Genomic DNA, 19,212 nt, shown 5'->3' on the forward strand with positions numbered 1-19,212 from the left:
CCATCAACATTATTCCAATTTATAATTTGTTGTGTCTATTCCATGCTAGAATTCATAATATCAACTAGTAACTCTATTCAGTATTCTTATTTCTTCTGGTTCCTCCTTTTTGCCATTACTGTAAGTAGAGGAAAGATACTGTACTGAATTGCATGTAATCCCCATGACAAGCCCTAAAATCAAGAAGGGCTTGTCAAGGTTGTCTTGTTAAGGACATACAGGACATATTTAAGGACATCTACCCCTAACCTGTGTAAAACTTAACTCTCTCTATAGTACGAATGCACACATAATTTGTATTTACTTCATTACTTTCCAGGAATTTGTATCTGAATACATGTCCATCTCTGGATCACAAATTCCTTTCTATACATTGTGCAAAAAATTTTCCCCCAAAAACAATACACATTACCTTAGTCAAAGACAACACTGTTTTAGAAATTCTCTTTTGCAAAATGCCAAAATTCTTAACACTTACATTATTAATTCCCCTGCACAGATTAACCACAACAACAACAAAAAAAAAACTTGTGTCATATGCGTTCTTCCTGCTAGTTCTGACAGCACATACATTAAACAAATCTGATTTGAAGGATTCCCAATTTTAAAATCTAGAATAAATTCTTCTCAAAAACATAACTTTTTCTGAATGACTTTTATATCCATAAAGTACATCTATAAAGTAGCCAGTACATTTTCTGTCCATATAGAATAAACATTTCTCTCCGTGTCAGACTGGCTATCAATCACATTTAGACAATTCTCAAATTCACTGAAATCATTATGAATTGCAAGGTTTAACAAAACGAAACTCTAAACATGAGTTTTTGTGCTCAATAAAAGCATTTGATCAGGGTCCTTCTCCTATGTCCCTCCCCGGGGCCACTCACTCCTGAAGGTTGGCCATTCTGAATTGCAAAGGGTTTGTACTTTCCATTTTGAACTGAGACTCCCAGATTCTACACCCGAGTTTTAAAATAGGGGTATTGGCTCAGGACAAGATCTAGGGAGGTAGTTTGATTCTGACCCATCTTCGTACCTTTGCTTATGAGAATAGTGGACAAACCAAAGACAATCACACAGATAATAGACAGACAAAAATTCCTTTTAGTTGATTGGAACAATGTTTGAAGTGGGGAGGGAGCTTGCTCAAGGCTCCTCCTCGCCTTTCCTGGTGCCTTGCCAAAAAGGCCCAGTGCCCTTGTGCTTGCGGGGCCTCAGGTGCATCCACCCTGAGACTCTTACCTGGGGACTAGATTACACCACAGGGGCCTCTCGCGGGAAGCAGGAAATTCAATACCAACCAGTCCTCACTCAAGAGACGTCAAGGAGGTGGCCTGTCACCTCTGCCTGGTCAGGCGGAGTGACCCAGTGGCTTAACATAGGAGAGCCCCCTACAACCCAGGGGACACGGTAAATATTTGTCCACTAAGTCATATGTCAATCCGATACCCACGTCCCCCCTTACACAATCACTCTCACACTCACTCTCACAGTCACTCATCAATCAATCAACTCACCTTCAGAGTTTCAGCACAAGAGATGGAAGAGCCTTCCCTTTGTCCTGGTGTTTCCTAGAGGGGTCCTACTACTATCCCAGTGAGCCCCCATATGTTAGGGTCCAAGTGGAAGTACCCCGCAAAGGAACAAGTAAAGACAATGCAAAAAACAGTAGGGAGAGGTTTATTTACTAGCACTAGGACGGTTCCCCAAAAGAACCGTGCCCCGGTAGGATTGGGAATGCACATATATAGAGCAGCTGAAAAGAACAGGCCTTGTTCTTGTGACCTTGTCTGTTTCAACAGTTTTGGCCTTGGGGAGGATGTCTTAGTTTTTCCCGGTTATCTGTCTTGACTGTGGCCTTGAAGTTTTCTCAGGATATTTGTGTCAACTGTGGTCTTGCAGTTTTTCCCAGGAACTATTCATATGGACAGAGTGGAAACCCCACTCCCTTCAGAGGAACTGAGGAATATGGGCTCAAGCAGATGAGTTTATTTTTGGGATTTTGTCTTTATGTTTTGGCTTTTTCCTTCTCTTATAAAGATAATTTTAAGGTTGTGACTTAAAATCTAAATTAATTGGTTGCCAGGGAAAAAATCCCAAATAAAATACCCAAGTCAGTCTGGAAATTTATGGTAATTTTAATTAATATAGAGGGAAAGATTTTAAGGAGAAAGAGGGAAGAGGGTATAGGTTTTCTCCCACCTGGCCTGCGCCAGTGGGAATTCAAGATCTCTGCTGCTAGGTCTCTCAAGGAGATTAGAGGCTTCTAAGAGGATAAAGTTTGGAAAGTAAAGGAAGAAAAAACTCAACCAGAAACTCACCACCAAACCAGACAATAGCTGTTGCCACACCAAGATGCTGAGAGGCCCAGCACACTGTCACCAGCCACCTCTCCCTGCCAAAGGTACCGGAGAGAGGAAGTGATGCAAAATATATAGACCCTTTACTCTTGTGTCCCCTCCTCTAAATTTTCATGTCTACCAATCACATCAGGGGCTTTTCTTTTCTTTTTTTTTTTTTAAACACTTACCTTCTCCGTCTTGAAGTCAATACTGTGCATTGGCTCCATGGCAGAAGAGTGGTAAGAGATAGGCAATGGGGGTCAAGTGACTTGCCCAGGGTCACACAGCTGGGAAGTGTCTGAGGCCATATTTGAACCCAGGGCCTCCTGTCTCTAGGCTTGGCTCTCAATCCACTGAGCTACCCAGCTGCCCCCACATCAGAGGCTTTCTGCAGGACTGCCCATTTTTTAGTTCTCATCTTCTTTGATTAGACTATACCTTTTGAGTTACTTATCACTTCTTTGTTAAGTTCACCTGTTAGTTACTTAACCTTTTTGTGACTAATTTAACCTTTAGCTAAACACTTTTTTTGTATTAAGATTTAAAAATAGTCGTAACTTAAAGTTTTGTTGCAGCTTGTATACAACCTTTAGAGAATTTAATGAGCTAAGAATTTAAATTAATTTTAAGGGGTCTTCAGAAATGATTTTTACATATCTAGCAACTTCTGTAATGATAGGTAGAATGATTGATATATATGTTATATCAATGTTATAGATAATATAATATAGAATAATTAAATAATATATAATATAATAAAATGATATGGAATGTTATATTAAAGGTAGAGAACCAAATAGAAGTTCCTGCCAGAGAAAAAAGCTTTATATAAAGCAGGAAGCTAAAAGGAGCTTCTGCAAACATGAATCTACTTCCACCAGAAAAATCTAGATTTCTTGGTGATGTTATAGACCCAAAAGGGTTTCCTCAACAATACAAAGGTCTGTGTTTTTTCTAGACAATTCTGCAAAATTTTGAAATAATGGCAGTAATATTTTGTTTATATCCATCAGTTCATAGGTCTTTTTAAAGTCATACAGAAACTCATGTGAATCCTATATGATAGTGGTTTTATTTGCTATTCTCATTAGCTGGACTATTGTGAATTTGGGGGTTTTTGGTACTTTCTTTAAATGTGCATTATCTACTACATTGCTGTTACTTTGTGGGAAAATCATTTGCACTCACACAGTGGTTCATAGCCATGTTTGAAAAGGAAATCGATGTCATTTTGGTGAGGAACCTTTGTATTCTACCTCTCCTTGGCTAACACTCTGTGTCACTGATTGTAAGCTATATATTTTTTATTTTAAAAACTTTTTTATTGTTGTTTTTCCTTGCATGTACAATATAGTACTTGTTTTATTTTTTCTCTTCTTTTTATATTTGAAGCACATATCACCAGTATTGAGAAGATTTTCTTTAACTTTTTTGATTTTGCAGTAATATAAGTTTAAAATAAATTTGCCCTAATATCAATGTATACCCCAAAATGTTTATACTGTAAAAATGATGACACTGATTGTTTAAAAATTATGGGACTTTACTTAATGATTCTGTCTGCTTCAGAAGAAGGGAATACAAAAAAGAGCCACTGCATACTGCCTATCGAGCACAAGGTCAAAGAAACCAAATCCTAGTAGGATTTATGAGATTTTTCAGTAAAGACAAGAGGACTTAAACTTGTTTGGTGTTCAAGGTTACAGCTGTTTTGACATATGTCAGAGGCAGGACTTCCTCTGAGTCCTAACAAGCACCTCACTTTGGCCACCATTCTGGCTCCTATAATCTAGTCCCTTTTCTGTCTTTCATAGTGTGGCAAACTTTCTGTAGTCCTGGCAACTGATTGGTTCAGTGCATAATTACTTATATCATTTTAATTTGACCCTGCTTCAAGGACCTGTTCTAGATTTGTTTCTCCTTTATTTAGATTTTTTAGACATAAAGATTTTGATATTTGAATTTTTTGATGTTTTTTATTCCTTTTGCCAATTGATTCATATACCTCATAACTCAACCATGCATCCCCGGTGATCCCTGTGTTTGTCACCATCCTCCTCAAGGGGGACTGTAATCCTATAAAGCAATGTTTAAATTCTATTGAGAGTAATTTTAGGATAAGAAACCAGAGACTATCTCCCAGAATCCAGAAAGGGAACTGATTGGAGGTGCCATTAAGATGCCTGCAAAGACCATATTCTACACCAGAAGATATAGAGTGAACTTTGGGATGTTCTAAATTGAACTTGGTGGGGGGGAGTGAATGTATTTGTTTTGACTGTACTCTCTTATTCTAAAGAGGATTGCCCCCAACTTGGCTTTTTGTCAACCTAGTAGTCATTGGTTTTGTTCTTTTTCCCTTATTTTCCTTTTATTCACAAATATTGCAATTTACATTGTAATTACAATTGTAATTGTAAAATTACATCTCCCTTGTAGGGAGACTGATCTCCCAATAGGATCACAGGGAAGAATGTATAGGTGGAAATTCTTGAACCCCTTATACTGCATTACCCAAAATATCCTTCAGTATTACCTAGAATTTTTTCCCCTTTTCCTGCACATTTGCATGGTCATGTTATTGTTTTATAAATTCTGTAGCTCCTCCCTCTGGCTCTCTTCTCTTGTGTCCGGGCTGGGTTTAGGTAGTTTTTTTTTTTACTTTAGTTATTATTAATAAAACTTTAAAAAATAGTACTGAGTTGTTGAATATTATTTTTAATCTTTACAGGCCCAAGGGTAAGTGCTCAAACCACTCTGGTCATACGTCTGGTTAAGCCCTGCTCTGGTTCCTGACCTGAATCTGTAATCTGCTCTTGGAAACCCAAGCTGCTGGCCCAGCCTTTGTATGAACTGTTGCATTAGGCCTCTTTTGAAGACCCCTTGCTGTTTATTGGCTTTTAACTAGGACTAGATACATGACTACCTCTAAGTATTCTGTGCTTTGATGCTAACCTAGCCCTGGGAAAGCTCGGCGCCCTAATGAGATCCCAAGCTTCCAGCTGACCTGATCCCAGGGCTGACTTCACCATTTGTTGAGGGTGATTAGCTGTTTTCCTGAGTGAACCAGGATTGAGTCCATCATATGCTCTGGGTACACAATGGTTCTGGTCCTTTGCATGGGATATACCCCAGATCTATTTTGGTATACTCTACTTGGAGTCTCATTCACAGACTAGAACTGAGTCCTAGATTTGCTTTTAATGACCCTGTCCACTACCTGGGAGAAGCAGAGGGCTGAGTCCACAATCCCAGCCCATTCCTGTTGTACTTTTCCTGTTCTGATCACCTGTCCTAGGCAAACTTGTGATTTTAGTCTGAAAAGATGCCCCACAATGATTTCTCCTTAGATTTCCCACCTTCTACTACTAAGCCTTGTTATGTTTATCTCCATTACCTCTCACATTCTAATCCTTTCTATTCACACAGGGCCTCATCACTTTTGAACTAAATTATTGCAGAAGCTTCCTAACTGGCATGTCTACCTAAGTCTTCTCCTCAATCTAGCCCTTCATATACACTGCTACCAAAATGAATTTTCTTTAACAAAGATCTGACTGTCACTTCCGTACTCAATAATCTCTTGTAAGTCCCTATTATACATTCATCTCTTTAAATTTAAAAGTTCTTCCCAACAATTTTTTCAGCCTTGTTGTACATTACTAATCCCTACAATCTCACACACATTTTGCAATAGTCAAACTAACCATTTCCCTGTTCCTCAAGTACAGCCCTCCATAACCCAGTTCCATGTATTTTCAGTCTTCCATATTTAGAATTCACTCCCTTCTCAACTCTACTTCAAAGAATCCTTCTTCCTTTAATATGCAGCTCAAGCATATCAAAATGTTTTGTATCTCTTCAGATTTCTTTTTGTGTGTATATGTGCACACAAGTCCATACAAATATGTATATGTGTGTGTATATATACATATATTGTCATATATATGTATGCATGTATGTATGTGTATTTGATTGTTGTCTCCAACACTGGAATATAAACTCCTTGAGAGTAGGGATTATTTCATTATTTCTATTTTTGTTCCCCAGTGCCTAGCATAGTACAAGGCATGAATCTAAGTACTTTATAAATGTTTATTGATTTATTGTAAGGGTGATAGCGTATCCAGTCTGATAAAGTTTGCAGTATTTTGAAGTATGCGAGGTAGGAGACATATTTTGGAGATACTGATAGAGACAAGATTTGCAAGGCATAACTTATTGGTAAATGGAGAAAGGCTAAAAAGTACAAGTAACCAACACACATTTTCACTGAGCTGTTTTCCCAGATGAGATTCTTTGCATTAGTTAAAACACTTAAATCACATAAAGCATCATATGCTCTCTATGACATGTTCTGGCTTTTTAATTTCCTTCAAAACTCAAATCATTTGGGTAGAAAAAAGATCACACCAGCGGTTTCAGCATATAGTGAGTATATCCTTATTTTTCAGTTCATTGATGACATGCTGCCAACAGAGTCACCATATTTGTATGGGCTTCACCCCAATGCTGAAATTGGCTTTCTGACCCACACCGCAGAAAAGCTCTTCCATACAGTGCTAGAAATGCAGCCTCGGGACAGCCAAGATGGAGATGGAGGAGGGATCACAAGAGAAGAAAAGGTAAATGGTGGGAAGCAATACTGAATTTCCTTGCTAAGAATTGAGTCAACTGATTTGGTAGTACAATGAGTGACTTAAATGGAGGATTTCATTCTGGGTATAATTCTCCCTAATGTACCTGACTATCTGGCCTGACAATATAAAATACTTTAGGGCATAATTTTTGTCTACTGCTTACTCAAACCCTAAGCTCCTGAACTTATCTCTGCTAAACTCACATATTCTCACCATCATTCATTCATCATTCACTAACCACAATCTATTCAATAATGATTTTTTCTATCTCCCCACTTATTTTTGTAATCAATTAAATCACAAATTTAATGATATTCTCAACAAATACAAAACAATATTGAACTGAATTCAGTAGTAAAATCATGTTTGATAAAACTAAAAGCTTTAACAAGAGTATTATTATTCCTTTTTAATCTTCGCAATGTTACAGACAAAAGAGTGGTTGCCATAAACTGTGACCGCAAAAATGTAGGTTTCAAGACTTTGAATTGCCAAAACTGTAAGATAATTTTTAGTTTCTTGATTTTATATTAAAAATAAAGTGGTCACCATGGGAAAAATTCCCAAATATGAAATACCCAAGTCAGCTGGGTTTTATGGAGATTTTAATTAATACAAATTAAGGAATTAAGGAAAAGGAGAGAGAATAAGAGAAATATAATATGAAGGGCCTAGGCCAACATGGTCTAGGACTGAGCCTTAAGAGAGGCTAGTCAGTCTTTTATCAACTCACCACAAGATCCTTCCAAGCAAAACTCTAGTGTTCAGAGATCCAGCTACTCCAACTAGTCCGAGCTCCAACTCAGCTACCAAAAGTTGCACTCCGTTCAGAGGCCTTCTGACTGCTTTTTAAAGAGAATTTTCTCCTATGTCACCTCCCTTAAGTTTTCACATCTACCAATCAATGTAGACATTTTCCAAAGGACTGAACATTCTTAATTCACACTTTAGTAGACTAAAACTTTTGAGTAATTCAAACCTGAGTAGACTAATCTTGTCCTTTGCAAGTTGACTAGATTAATTTGATCTTCATAGGTACTTAGCACCCCTTTGTATTAGATCTAAAAATAGACCTAGCTTAAGGGTTCTTGCTTCACTTTAAGTATGGGTTGAGTACTTTTCATTGTTCAGTAAGGAGTTGATAACTTTATCTTCCCCTAAAGTATGCCTAAGTATGGGTGGAGTAATGTTGGAGTTCCCACCTTCCTGACCAAAGTCCCTTCATTGTTTTAAAATGGGGAATAGCTTAATCAAATCTTCTATAGTAGAGTCTGAGAATTTTTAAGATTCACAAGTCTGAGAAATTTTAAGATTCACAGCAATCTGCATACTTATAAAGTTTACTTACCATTGCTAATTATTTAATATAGAATTGCTTCCAATACATTGGATGAATCTCTTGTAGAACTTATATAAGACATAAATGAGTGACATAGGGCAAATAAGGGTGGAATTTCATCTGAATCTGACAAGAGTCAGTCAGTCAGCAAGCATTAAGCACTAGTAATTTTACTAGTAATCCAGTAATTATGCTAAAGACAGTCCTGGCCCTTAAATAGCTTACATTAGAATGTGAAATGTCAAAACAGCTGCAACCTTGAACACAAGTTTAAGTCCTTTTGTCTTTACTGAAAAATCTCATAAATCCTGCTAGGATTTGGTTTCTTTGACCTTGTGCTCGATAGGCAGTATGCAGTGGCTCTTTTTTGTATTCCCTTCTTCTGAAGCAGAAAGCTGCAACCTTGAACACCAAACAAGTTTTTGCTGTTTTGCTTTTAAAAATAAAGCAGTTTTATATACATATATATTAGGAGCTTTCTCCCCCCTTTAGCAATATTCTCAGCAATATAACTGCTAGGTTATAATGTCCTTATTGGTATTTAAAATACTGGGATGTCACAATGAAAACCAGGCTCATTGGCCTTAGGGAGAGACAAGTCCTGAACTTTTTTTTAAAAATTCCTGCTTTGGAGAACTTATAAGTAGTGAAAATATTGAATAAGTGACTCCTAATATATGTCTACAGTGAGACAATCTATAACAGTGGACCAGGGATTGGGGTTCCCAGGAACCAAGAAGGGAACCTCCAAATCAATATTAAAACAATCAGAATGTTCTGTTGCACATTTAGATTACAAAAGGATACCAAAAAGTACATATATCCAAGCTGACCACATTTTTATAGAGCAAAAGTTGGTATAAAATAAAACATTTCATGAAAATCAAAAGCATGGCAAAGTTTGTTAATATAAGCCGTCTTTATGCCTCTTAGTGCCCTTAGAAGGAAAACCACTGTTAAAGCAGCTCCCAGGTAGCTCATAGCTCTGCTGCTGATGGCAAGTACCACTCTTTTGTATCTCCAGGGCCTTATCCTGCTATCCTTTGCCACACATTCAAATTTTATATATATAAGAACCACTCCAGGAGTTTGTCTAAACACCTGATAAACATTAAATAAAAATAAATGTTTAACTACTCACTTTAATTGCTAGTTGCAAAGGTAGAGGAAGAGTTGAAGAATTACATACAACAAGTTAATTGTACTCATGAAACTCAACTAGTTCAATCACTATTTAACTAATGTAGGATTCCAGCAATTGTTTACAAGTCCTAGTGGATTAAAGTATTGCTTGCCTTTTTATTGATCTCCATAGTTAATCTTGTTTTCTCTACAGTACTACAATCCAAGACTCAATTCTCACTATTAGTTTCTTTAAGGTTAAAAAAAATAGCTGCTTACTATGCATACATGCATGGAACTCCTGCTTTCCAAGGCCAGTTTTCTGGTTTGTTTTTTTTCCCTTCAAAAACAGAAGAGCCTAGAAGCACTCTTTCTTTTCTTTGTCCTGGGTTCAAATGTGACCTCAGATACTTCAGGGCTGTGTGACCCTGGGCAAGTTACTTAACCTCATTTGCCTAGCCCTTGCCACTCTCCGGTCTTAGAATGGACACTTAAAAAGAATGTAAGGGAAAAAGGAAAGCTCCAAATAACTGATTAAAAATGCAAATGAATATTAGAAAACGCATATTAGGAAGTGAATGTGAGAAAAATGCAAATTAAAACGCCTCTGGGGTACCACCTTACAACCTAGCAGGTTGGCAAATATGATGGAAAAGGTAAAGGACAAATGTTGAATGGGATATGGTAAAAATAGGACCCACTGGTGGGTTGGTGAGCAACTTAAAACTATGCCCAGAGGGCTATAAAATTGTGTATACCCTTTGCCACAGCAATACTAGGTCTTTATTCCAAAGAGAGGTTTTTTTAAAAGAGGAAAAGGCTTTTTTTGTACAAAATCACTTTTTATAACTCTTTTAGTGGGGGCAAAAAAAAACTAGAAATTGAAGGATGTCCATCAATTGGGGGATGACTAAAAAGGTTGTGATATATGATTATCGCCTGAAAAGACACATGAATTGAGAGTGAAGTGAGCAGAACCCAGAGAATAGTCTAGTGGTAGTCTCTCGGTGATCGAGAATAACTATTGTCTTTGTGCAGTTTCATCTACGGTATACCCTCATGTGGCTTTGGAACCCAGAGAATACTGAAATATTATATACAGTAATAGCAATACTACATGATGAATACAATGATCCAAAGGACTCGTAATGAAAAATCCTATCCACCTCCAAAGAACTGGCTGAAAGCAGATCAAAGAATACTTCCACTTTTATTTTCTTCATGAGTTTTTTTAATGTTTCTTCTTCCATAATATAATAAATATGGAAATGTTTTGAATGATAGCAAATGTATAGATAATTTCAAATTGCTTACCATCTCAGGAAGGGCAGAAGGAGAAAATTTGGAACTCAAAATGTCAGAAAGTATTGCTTTTAAAATTTTGTTTTTATGTGTAATTGGCAAAATATATTATTGACAATTTAAAAAATTTCTATAAATATTTCTTTTTCAGTCAAGAAAAGCTTGTTTTTTAATCATTTCTCTTTCCTTCTTTATCAATATTCAATAAAAACTGAATAGCTTTTCTCTGCTACTTCTGAGATCTGAAACTTCCTTGTTCCTTTGTACATTTAAAAAGTATGTTTAAAGAAAACAAAACAAAACAATCATATTTTTATAAAAGTTTCATATCTGGATTCCAATTTTTCATGGTGGCATTCCTTGTAATTTGAAAAGGCCTGGGTTTTTGAGACCCTATATTTTAATTAAAATACAATCTCTTCAATTACTTTACTTTTCTCTAACTGGCCTGTCAATTACCTAACTCTTCCAAAGAACTTTCACTCATACAGCTTAAAGATATTTACTGAAATTAAATACACTTTAGCTCTCACCAGATTTTCTTTTGCATCTCCTTGTGGATAATATTCAAATGACTTATGTTTTCTCCAGATTCAGCTCTAGAAACAGAATTGTGATGTATTCATGGCAATTTTCTCCAAGTACAAGTAATGGCTTCCATTTGTCATTTAAATCAGATTCCCATTTTCTGCTATGAGAGACACAAAGGCTCATATCTAACTGTGAGAAGGGTTTTTGCCTTCTTTTTTTTTTTAATAGCATCAACATTTTCCTGGAAACAGTATTTATGTGTGATTAGTGACAGGAGTAAAAAAGCAGGATGAAAATCTTATCTTCTCTCATATTTGACATAAAACTCATGGGAGCATTTTAATGTTTATCAACTACCTTCCCAGGCAAGCAATGTGAAGTAGCAGAAAGAGTGCTAGATCACAATTTCTGTGAAATGCAATCTGTAAAGTGGAAGTATGGCAATACTGTGCACACTAACTGCATAGTAGTATTACTGATTTCTATAACCACAAAATAATATTAATGTGACATAATTACACCATCCCTAAGTCACAAGGTAAAAAAATCAGTCACCTCAATTTTTTAAAAATTTACTCAGGGAGCAGCTGGGTGGCTCAGTGGATTGAGAACCAGGCCTAGAGATGGGAGTCCTCATACACTTCCTAGCATTATAACCCTGAGCAAGTCACTTGACCCCCATTGCCTAGCCCTTACCATTCTTCTGCCTTGGAACCAATACATAGTATTGACTCCAAGACAGAAGGTAAGGGTTTAAAAAAAAAAATTATTCCAGGGGTGCAGCTAGGTGGCTTAGTGGATTCAGAACCAGACCTAGAGATAGAAGGTCCTGGGTTCAAATCTGGCCTCAGAAACTTCCTAGCTCTGTGACCCTGGGCAAGTCACTTAACCCCCATTGCCTAGTCCTTACCACTCTTATGCCTTAGAACCAACATCCAGTATTGATAAGGTAAGGGTTTAAAGAAAAAATTAATCCCATGGGGCCTATGGCCTCAGATTTCTAGTCCATTCATTACTGATTAGGTTTCTCCTTGGGTCAGGTAAAAGCCTTTCTGGATGAAATATTAGAGAAGATAACTGAAGAGTTTAACATTGCAGAGTTGATGGCTAGGGTAGAAGAACGTACCCCCTACGTTGTGGTTACCTTTCAAGAATGTGAAAGAATGAACCTCCTTATCAGAGAAATACAGCACTCGTTGAAAGAACTGGATCTGAGTCTGAAGGTAAGTAAATTCCTGTTGTCACCAATTTTGTCTCCTAAGATTCAGCACAACTCTCCTGGCCAACTCTTTTAGGATTCTGACATATCACAATTTTGCTATCTCTGGGGACATTCTGTTATATATGCCTATGCACCATTTCAGGTGTCATTCGCATGGTACTAACTACTGTATCTGCAAGCATGATGTAATTAAGCTCTAGAAAACATACCACAAAAATTCTAAACTAGTAAGTAATGACAAATGAAACATCCTTGAGAATCAACAAAAAGGGTCTGTTTGTTTGTTTGTTTGTTTTTTATGTTGGCTCACTGCATAAATATACTTCATTGTCCTCCTGTCTATGCCTTCTCACTGTCTCAGTTTTCTGGCTCTATATCCTTAGGGTGAGCTAACAATGACCAGCAACATGGAGAGCTTACAGAGAGCTCTGTACCTAGATACTGTACCAGCGTCGTGGGCCAAGAAAGCATACCCATCAACAGCAGGCCTGGCAAGCTGGATTGTGGATCTGCTCACCCGAATTAAAGAGCTGGAAAGATGGATGGGAGACTTTGCATTACCCTCTGCTGTCTGGCTAGCAGGATTTTTTAACCCCCAATCATTCCTAACGGCCATCATGCAGTCCATGGCTCATAAGAATAAGTGGCCACTGGATAAGATAGCCCTGCAGTGTGAAGTGACTAAGAAGAATCGGGAAGATTTCAGTAGCCCACCTCGGGAAGGGGCCTATATCTATGGTCTGTTCATGGAAGGGGCCTGTTGGGATACACAGGTAATAATTAAGGGTTTTAAACAAAATGCTATTTATGACAGGTATTTGAGGATTGAATGTCTCTTAAGGGGTATAAAAATAATCAGAAATATAAATATAGATAACCTGCCAATCTTAGACTTTCTATCAGTCATAAGATTTTGTAGCAGTACCTTTCCAAACAAAGCCCACTGCCATAATTGAAGGTAGAAAGCTCCAAACTGGCCCAATACAACACATATCTATAGAGTCCTTAAACTTTAGAATATTACACATTACATTTTGTTCTGCTCTGTAAATTTGAAACCGTGGCAGAAGTTTCTTAAAGGAATAAAGTTGGGGGGAGGGGTTACCCTAAAACAATAAATAAAATAAAGATATTTTCCAACACATAAGCTTTGGTATTAAGCACAATATTTAGACATAATTTTTTAAACTATCTTTCCTATTTTTTTAAATATACTTACTTATTTTTTTGTCAGATTTTTCCTTTTGCCAAACAAACTTTGAATTGCTACCTATTTTTATACTCAAAATCATCTGTTCTACTTTTGTCTTTTTTATTTTAAAAATGACATTACGGAAATTTTCACCAAAAGTGAAAAAAAATCATAACAGCATTGTGTAGTAGAACTAGGAGGTACATAGAATATTCTAAAAAGGCTAGTTTGTTATAAAAAGGTATACATTTTCTAGTGTAAGTTAGGTTAGACTGCCCTTTCAAATCTGAAATTGTGACATTGGCCTAATAAAAATGATTCCTCCTCATGTTAGAGGTTGGACATAGACACCGGTATCTTTCAAAGACATTTTCAAAAACACTGGTGTCTGATGAGATATATTTCTACCTTTTAAAAAAAATTACACACTGTGGGGGAAATAAATATTAAATTTAGATTAAAGTATCTCCTCTTAGACTCTAGCAATAGGATAAAACACAAATTATTACATAATAATAATTTATATAATAAAGTGCTTATATGAGGTCCTAGGTCCTAACTGGAAAGCATTATTAAAAGATCTCATGAGGGAAGTTACATGTAAGAGGTGAAATTTTAAAGGATAAATTTTAAAGGTCTGTTAAAAAGTCTCGTTTGGTTAGTAACAGAGTCCATGGAGAATAAATAGTATGATATAGGAAAGTAGTGTGGGTCCAGATTGTAGGAAACAGTGAATACCAAACAACAGAGTTTGAAATAAATATGCTAAGCAATAGAGAGCCTAAATAATTCTGAGTAAAAAAGCAATTCTGCCAGATATCTGCATAAAGATTAAGTAGTATGAATTAGGAGGCAGGAAGACATCATGTTACTGCAATAGTCTAGGAGAGAGGTTAGCAAACTAAGAATTTTTGGGTCACAGCCCAAACAAAAACAAGTGGCCTGCAAGATATTATTTGACAACCCTTGGCCTAGAATAATACTGTGAGAACTAGTATTTGAGAAACAGCAATAGGAATAAAGGAAGGGAGGGATAAGATGACCTCAGAACAAATATTCATACCTTCTCACATATTTCCCTTGGTACCTTTGGTAAACAAACATTGGGATAGATCAGTTTCATGGCTATTCTATTATGTTCTCTTCTCCTCAGGCTGGAAATATCACAGAGGCTAGACTGAAGGATCTGACTCCACTCATGCCTGTGATATTCATCAAAGCTGTCCCTGTGGACAAGCAAGACAATCGAAATATCTATCCTTGTCCAGTATACAAGACTTGTCAGCGGGGACCCACTTATATTTGGACATTTGGTCTGAAAACTAAAGAAGCTCCATCCAAATGGGTATTAGCTGGTGTGGCCTTGCTTTTGCAGATTTAGTTTCTGTGAGAAGCTCTTGAAGGCAATGAGGCCTGTGTTGCAAATTTCCTAAGGGAAACTATGCTGATTAGGTAGTTGCTTTGGTCAATAAGCTAAGATAAGAAAGGGAAACAAATGTTTAAAATGGATGTAAGGATAGATTTTTGTAACCTCAACTGCTAAAGTGAAAGCATTTTCCCTTAGCTGAGGAAAAGTTAAGCACTGTCCTTAGATCAGGGGTCAGAAAGATGCCCTTAAAGTTAGAAGAATAAGGCTTCAGACCATTATTCACCCACATTTAATGTTCAAATCTTTGTCTCCAGAGCACTATTATTCTCGTTTTATTCTCTACTCCTTGAACTCCTTAGAGATTTCTGTTTAGGCTGGGTGGGTAATATGAGTAAATCTAGAAGCGAATTAAGGAAAAGATCCTTTTCTCTGAAAATAATTGCCTTTTACTTCCCTCTAAGTATTCCAGAATCCCTGAGAAACTCCCCAAAGTCAGTAATGTGAGCAAAAACAGATTGGGAAGGGGTTACAGGAAAGGGGGAGGACTTCAATACAATGTAATTTTCCTAATATCTTATTTGACTACATAGAGCAATAGGGACTAACAATGAGTGTTTATTGAGCAAGCACTCTCCCTGGTATCATAGGAGTTAGAAGAGAAGTAGAAAAATGTGATTCTTCAACATAACTAAATGGAACATGAGGAAAACTGCCTTTGGAGAGGGAAACTAGTCTAGGGGCAACCTTCGCAAAAGCGGTTTTCCTTTTGGGTTTACCACTTATATACAAAAAAAATTTTCACCTCCTACTTCCCTACAAAAAAATACTTTTAATCTATAAATTCTGCTGAACTGACTGTACATACTGTTTCCCTCTCATCCCCCTTATCAGATGCCTAGTTCCTTCCCTCATTCTCCATCTACTGACAGTTTTCCTTATCCTAAAGGATCCACTCCCACTTGAATAGAGGGAACTCCTGAGTCTTGCATTTCTTCAGCTTTTCCCACCTTTGCTTTGGTAAAGTAGAATACCTTGACACCCTTTCATCACTTTAAACTGCACATGAAAGTTTGTAGGTTCACCTATGTACCTAAAAGTGCCACTACTATTCATGTGAGCTCAGAGGGATGAGGCAGAGAAAGAATGAGGGTATGAGATGATAGATAAATCCATGTAAAATGATTTTGGTTAATTATGTGACTTATCAGATTCAAGTGAACACAAGAAACAACACTGGGAGGTGAGTTGGGGAATGACTCTTTTCTGACAAGCAAGTCTAGAGCCACATTATCTATGTTTAGGCTGATAAAATGGACTATAGAACCTCCCCTTTAATCCAATCAGAAGGAATGGTTTCCAAAATTAGGCATATCCATCAATGGGTATAATTCCTTCTATGTTATTTCTCTATAACATGGATTTTTTTAAATGGACTATTAAATGGGATTTCTCTACGTTTTGGTTATTTAAAAGATTTTTCTCCTGTGTGGGATCTTTGATGTTTATCAAGGCTTGAGCTCCAGCTGAAGCATTTCCCACAGCAAGAGCACTTAAAAGGTTTCTCTCCTGTGTGAACCCTCTGATGTCTCTTAAAGTTTGACCCCTGAATAAAACTTTTCCCACAAATAGAACATTTGTATGGTTTCTCTCCTGTATGCGTTCTTCGATGATGACGTAATCCTGAGAAATCACTAAAACCTTTCCCACAATAATCACATTTATAGGGTTTCTCCCCTGTGTGGATTCTCTGGTGTTTCCTAAGGTCTGAGCTCCGACCAAAGCTTTTTCCACAGGTGGAACACTGATGGTGTCTTTCTCCAGTATGGATTTTTTGGTGAATGACAAGTTGAGATTTGTGAGCAAAGCTTTTCCCACAGTCAACACATCTATTTGTAACATACTTCTGTCCCACAAGGGTGCGCAGCTGGCCTTTCTGGCAGATCTCTTTCTTTTCCTCCTTCCATTGAGAATCTTGTTCCACTGGACTAGACAAATGCTGACCTAAGAGTTTCCCTAAATTCTTTTCCAAAAAAAGACTTTTCTCTGCTTTTATTCTATCCTGATGATTTTCCTGGATAATAAGATCTTTTTTTACTCCAGAGCTTCTTAGACCATCCTCAATGAATTCATTCAAGGAAGCCGGTGAAGGTACCTTTTCTGAGGTTTGCTGGAAACAGATCTTTTGAGATTCCTGGACTTTTATATTTTCCAAATGAAGATTCTCTTTGTCATTCTCTCTCCTGTCTCCTGAAGGAAGACATATTAAACATATTAAGCCTGATTTTTAAGCCATATGAGAAGAAGGTCTAGCATAAGGAAAGTACTCATGGATTCACTATTAAATGAAGGCAGGTAGTGAAGATATTATACATAATTATACACCACAAAAACAGTCTCACTAAAGCATATGGCCTTTCTCCTGCTTCCTATGAAATGATTATAAATTAATTTACCATTGTGTTTACACTGGTAACTATGTTCTGATTCAGCTTTCAGCAGAACCTCAGTGATCAGCTAATTTATCAGATCAGATTCAAAGAAGGCTTTTCAAATAGACACTATCAGGGAAAACAATACATGACATTATTCTGAAAACATGGAGAGAAGTAATTAATGAAAATATGACCAATTATAGGCAATACCCAGGGTTAATATTAGCCATATTTTGGAGGAAAAATGTGACCCATGTTCAGAACAACATGATATGTTCAGAACAAAACCTAGTAGTGAGGAAGCAGTTGCGCTAGAACTGAATTTTGACACTCAATTTGCTGTGCTAACTATTCTCTTATTATTTTATTATATCATGTAATTCTCTTAAACTTTGGAGTTAGAAGAGAGTGGAAAGGAGAAACAAAAGGGGTGAGGTGTCACTCACCTATGCAAATGTTTCTAGGAATTTCTTCATTTGCAAGAGAATGTGATCCATCAAGCTTTTCCCTTCTATCTACCAGGTTAGTTAGGTCTGGTTTAGAAACAGGAATTCCTGACACAAAAAAAAAAACAAAGATGAATTTGGGTGGGAGTAGAGGAATGAATCAATATCTTCAAACATCATAAGGATTTTTATGTTTAAGAAAAGAGAGACATTCTCTTTGGTACACAGGGTAAGAAATAGAACCAAAGGGAAGTTAAAAACAGATTCAGACAAAACTAAGAAGACTGTGCAAGGGTTAATATAACAGTTTTTTACTGCTTCTGTCTGCCACTTACTTACCTCAATGCCTAGGTTGCACCATAGATGTATTCCAGATGGCTAGGCATCAACTGTACAACAATTGGTATATAAAAACCTTTATAAACTGGATCTGTAAGAGGGTATAGCTCACTTCATAATAGTAGGTTTGCCCGAATTATGATTATCCTACCTCCAGAAATTTTACTGTTCCAAATCCTTACCTAGTGAAACCACTTTCCCATAATCCTCCAGCATGGCATCCCAGTAAATTTCTTTCTGAATGTGATTCAGGTACTGCCACTGCTCCTAGAAACAAACATATAGGAAGGCAAAAAAGTTTTTTAAAAAGCCTTTTTTAAAAAGTAGCTTCAAAAGAAGAGCTCTTCTTTATAATACTTTGATATTTACAACTATATTACTCAAAGTCACACAATTACGGTTAGAACTGGAGTTCAAACCTAATCCTTCTAACTCCAGGTCTTATAATACATATTTTACTCTGATCCCACATCTAAAACAATGGGAAAAACATATCAATCTAGATTGGTTCCTACTAAAAAGTCAGGGGCCTATTTTTCAAATTTATTTTTTAAATTGCATCTGCTTAGGACCTTATTTCTACTATAACACAGAGAGGTCCTGGAAAATGTAGTACTACAACATTCTTTATCAACCAATAAAAATTCTAGTAAATATTGTCTATTAAGAATGAATTCAGGGGAGACTTCCGGTCAAGATGGCGGCTTAGAGAAAGCTAAAGTTCAGATCTCCTGAAACCCTCCCTTACCGATCTCAAACCAAATGCTCCTAGGGCACTGAAATTCAAAACGATCAACAGCATAGACCCTGGGAGTCCTCCTCCTGGACCTGGACTTGGACCAAAAGGTACAGCCCCCCCCCAAAAGCGAGAACCCAAGACCACTCCTACACTACTCCTACACTAAGGAGTAGGCAGGAAGAGGGTCCCAGGTC

The 19,212-nt window shown here is 37.0% G+C and overlaps 2 protein-coding genes across 12 annotated transcripts in view; one reads left to right on the forward strand and one right to left on the reverse strand.

The window, feature by feature from the left end:
- The window catches only part of DNAH9 (dynein axonemal heavy chain 9), a 755,194-nt gene extending 738,504 nt beyond the window's left edge, over positions 1-16,690 (forward strand). For all 11 annotated transcript variants that reach the window (XM_056817453.1, XM_056817454.1, XM_016430769.2 and 8 more), the window contains 4 exons: positions 6,800-6,970; positions 12,320-12,502; positions 12,885-13,274; positions 14,847-16,690. In XM_056817453.1, coding sequence (XP_056673431.1) covers positions 6,800-6,970; positions 12,320-12,502; positions 12,885-13,274; positions 14,847-15,074 — 972 coding nt within the window. In that variant the 3' untranslated portion in view covers positions 15,075-16,690. The remainder of the gene's footprint in view (positions 1-6,799; positions 6,971-12,319; positions 12,503-12,884; positions 13,275-14,846) is intronic.
- The window catches only part of ZNF18 (zinc finger protein 18), a 95,895-nt gene continuing 78,350 nt past the window's right edge, over positions 1,668-19,212 (reverse strand). Inside the window, exons 5-7 of the mRNA XM_001380695.5 lie at positions 18,462-18,546; positions 17,941-18,048; positions 1,668-17,309 (exon numbers count right to left, since the gene is read on the reverse strand). Coding sequence (XP_001380732.2) covers positions 16,525-17,309; positions 17,941-18,048; positions 18,462-18,546 — 978 coding nt within the window. The 3' untranslated portion in view covers positions 1,668-16,524. The remainder of the gene's footprint in view (positions 17,310-17,940; positions 18,049-18,461; positions 18,547-19,212) is intronic.

This window comes from Monodelphis domestica, chromosome 2 (genome assembly GCF_027887165.1).
Source record: "Monodelphis domestica isolate mMonDom1 chromosome 2, mMonDom1.pri, whole genome shotgun sequence".
Taxonomy (NCBI): Eukaryota; Metazoa; Chordata; class Mammalia; order Didelphimorphia; family Didelphidae; genus Monodelphis; species Monodelphis domestica.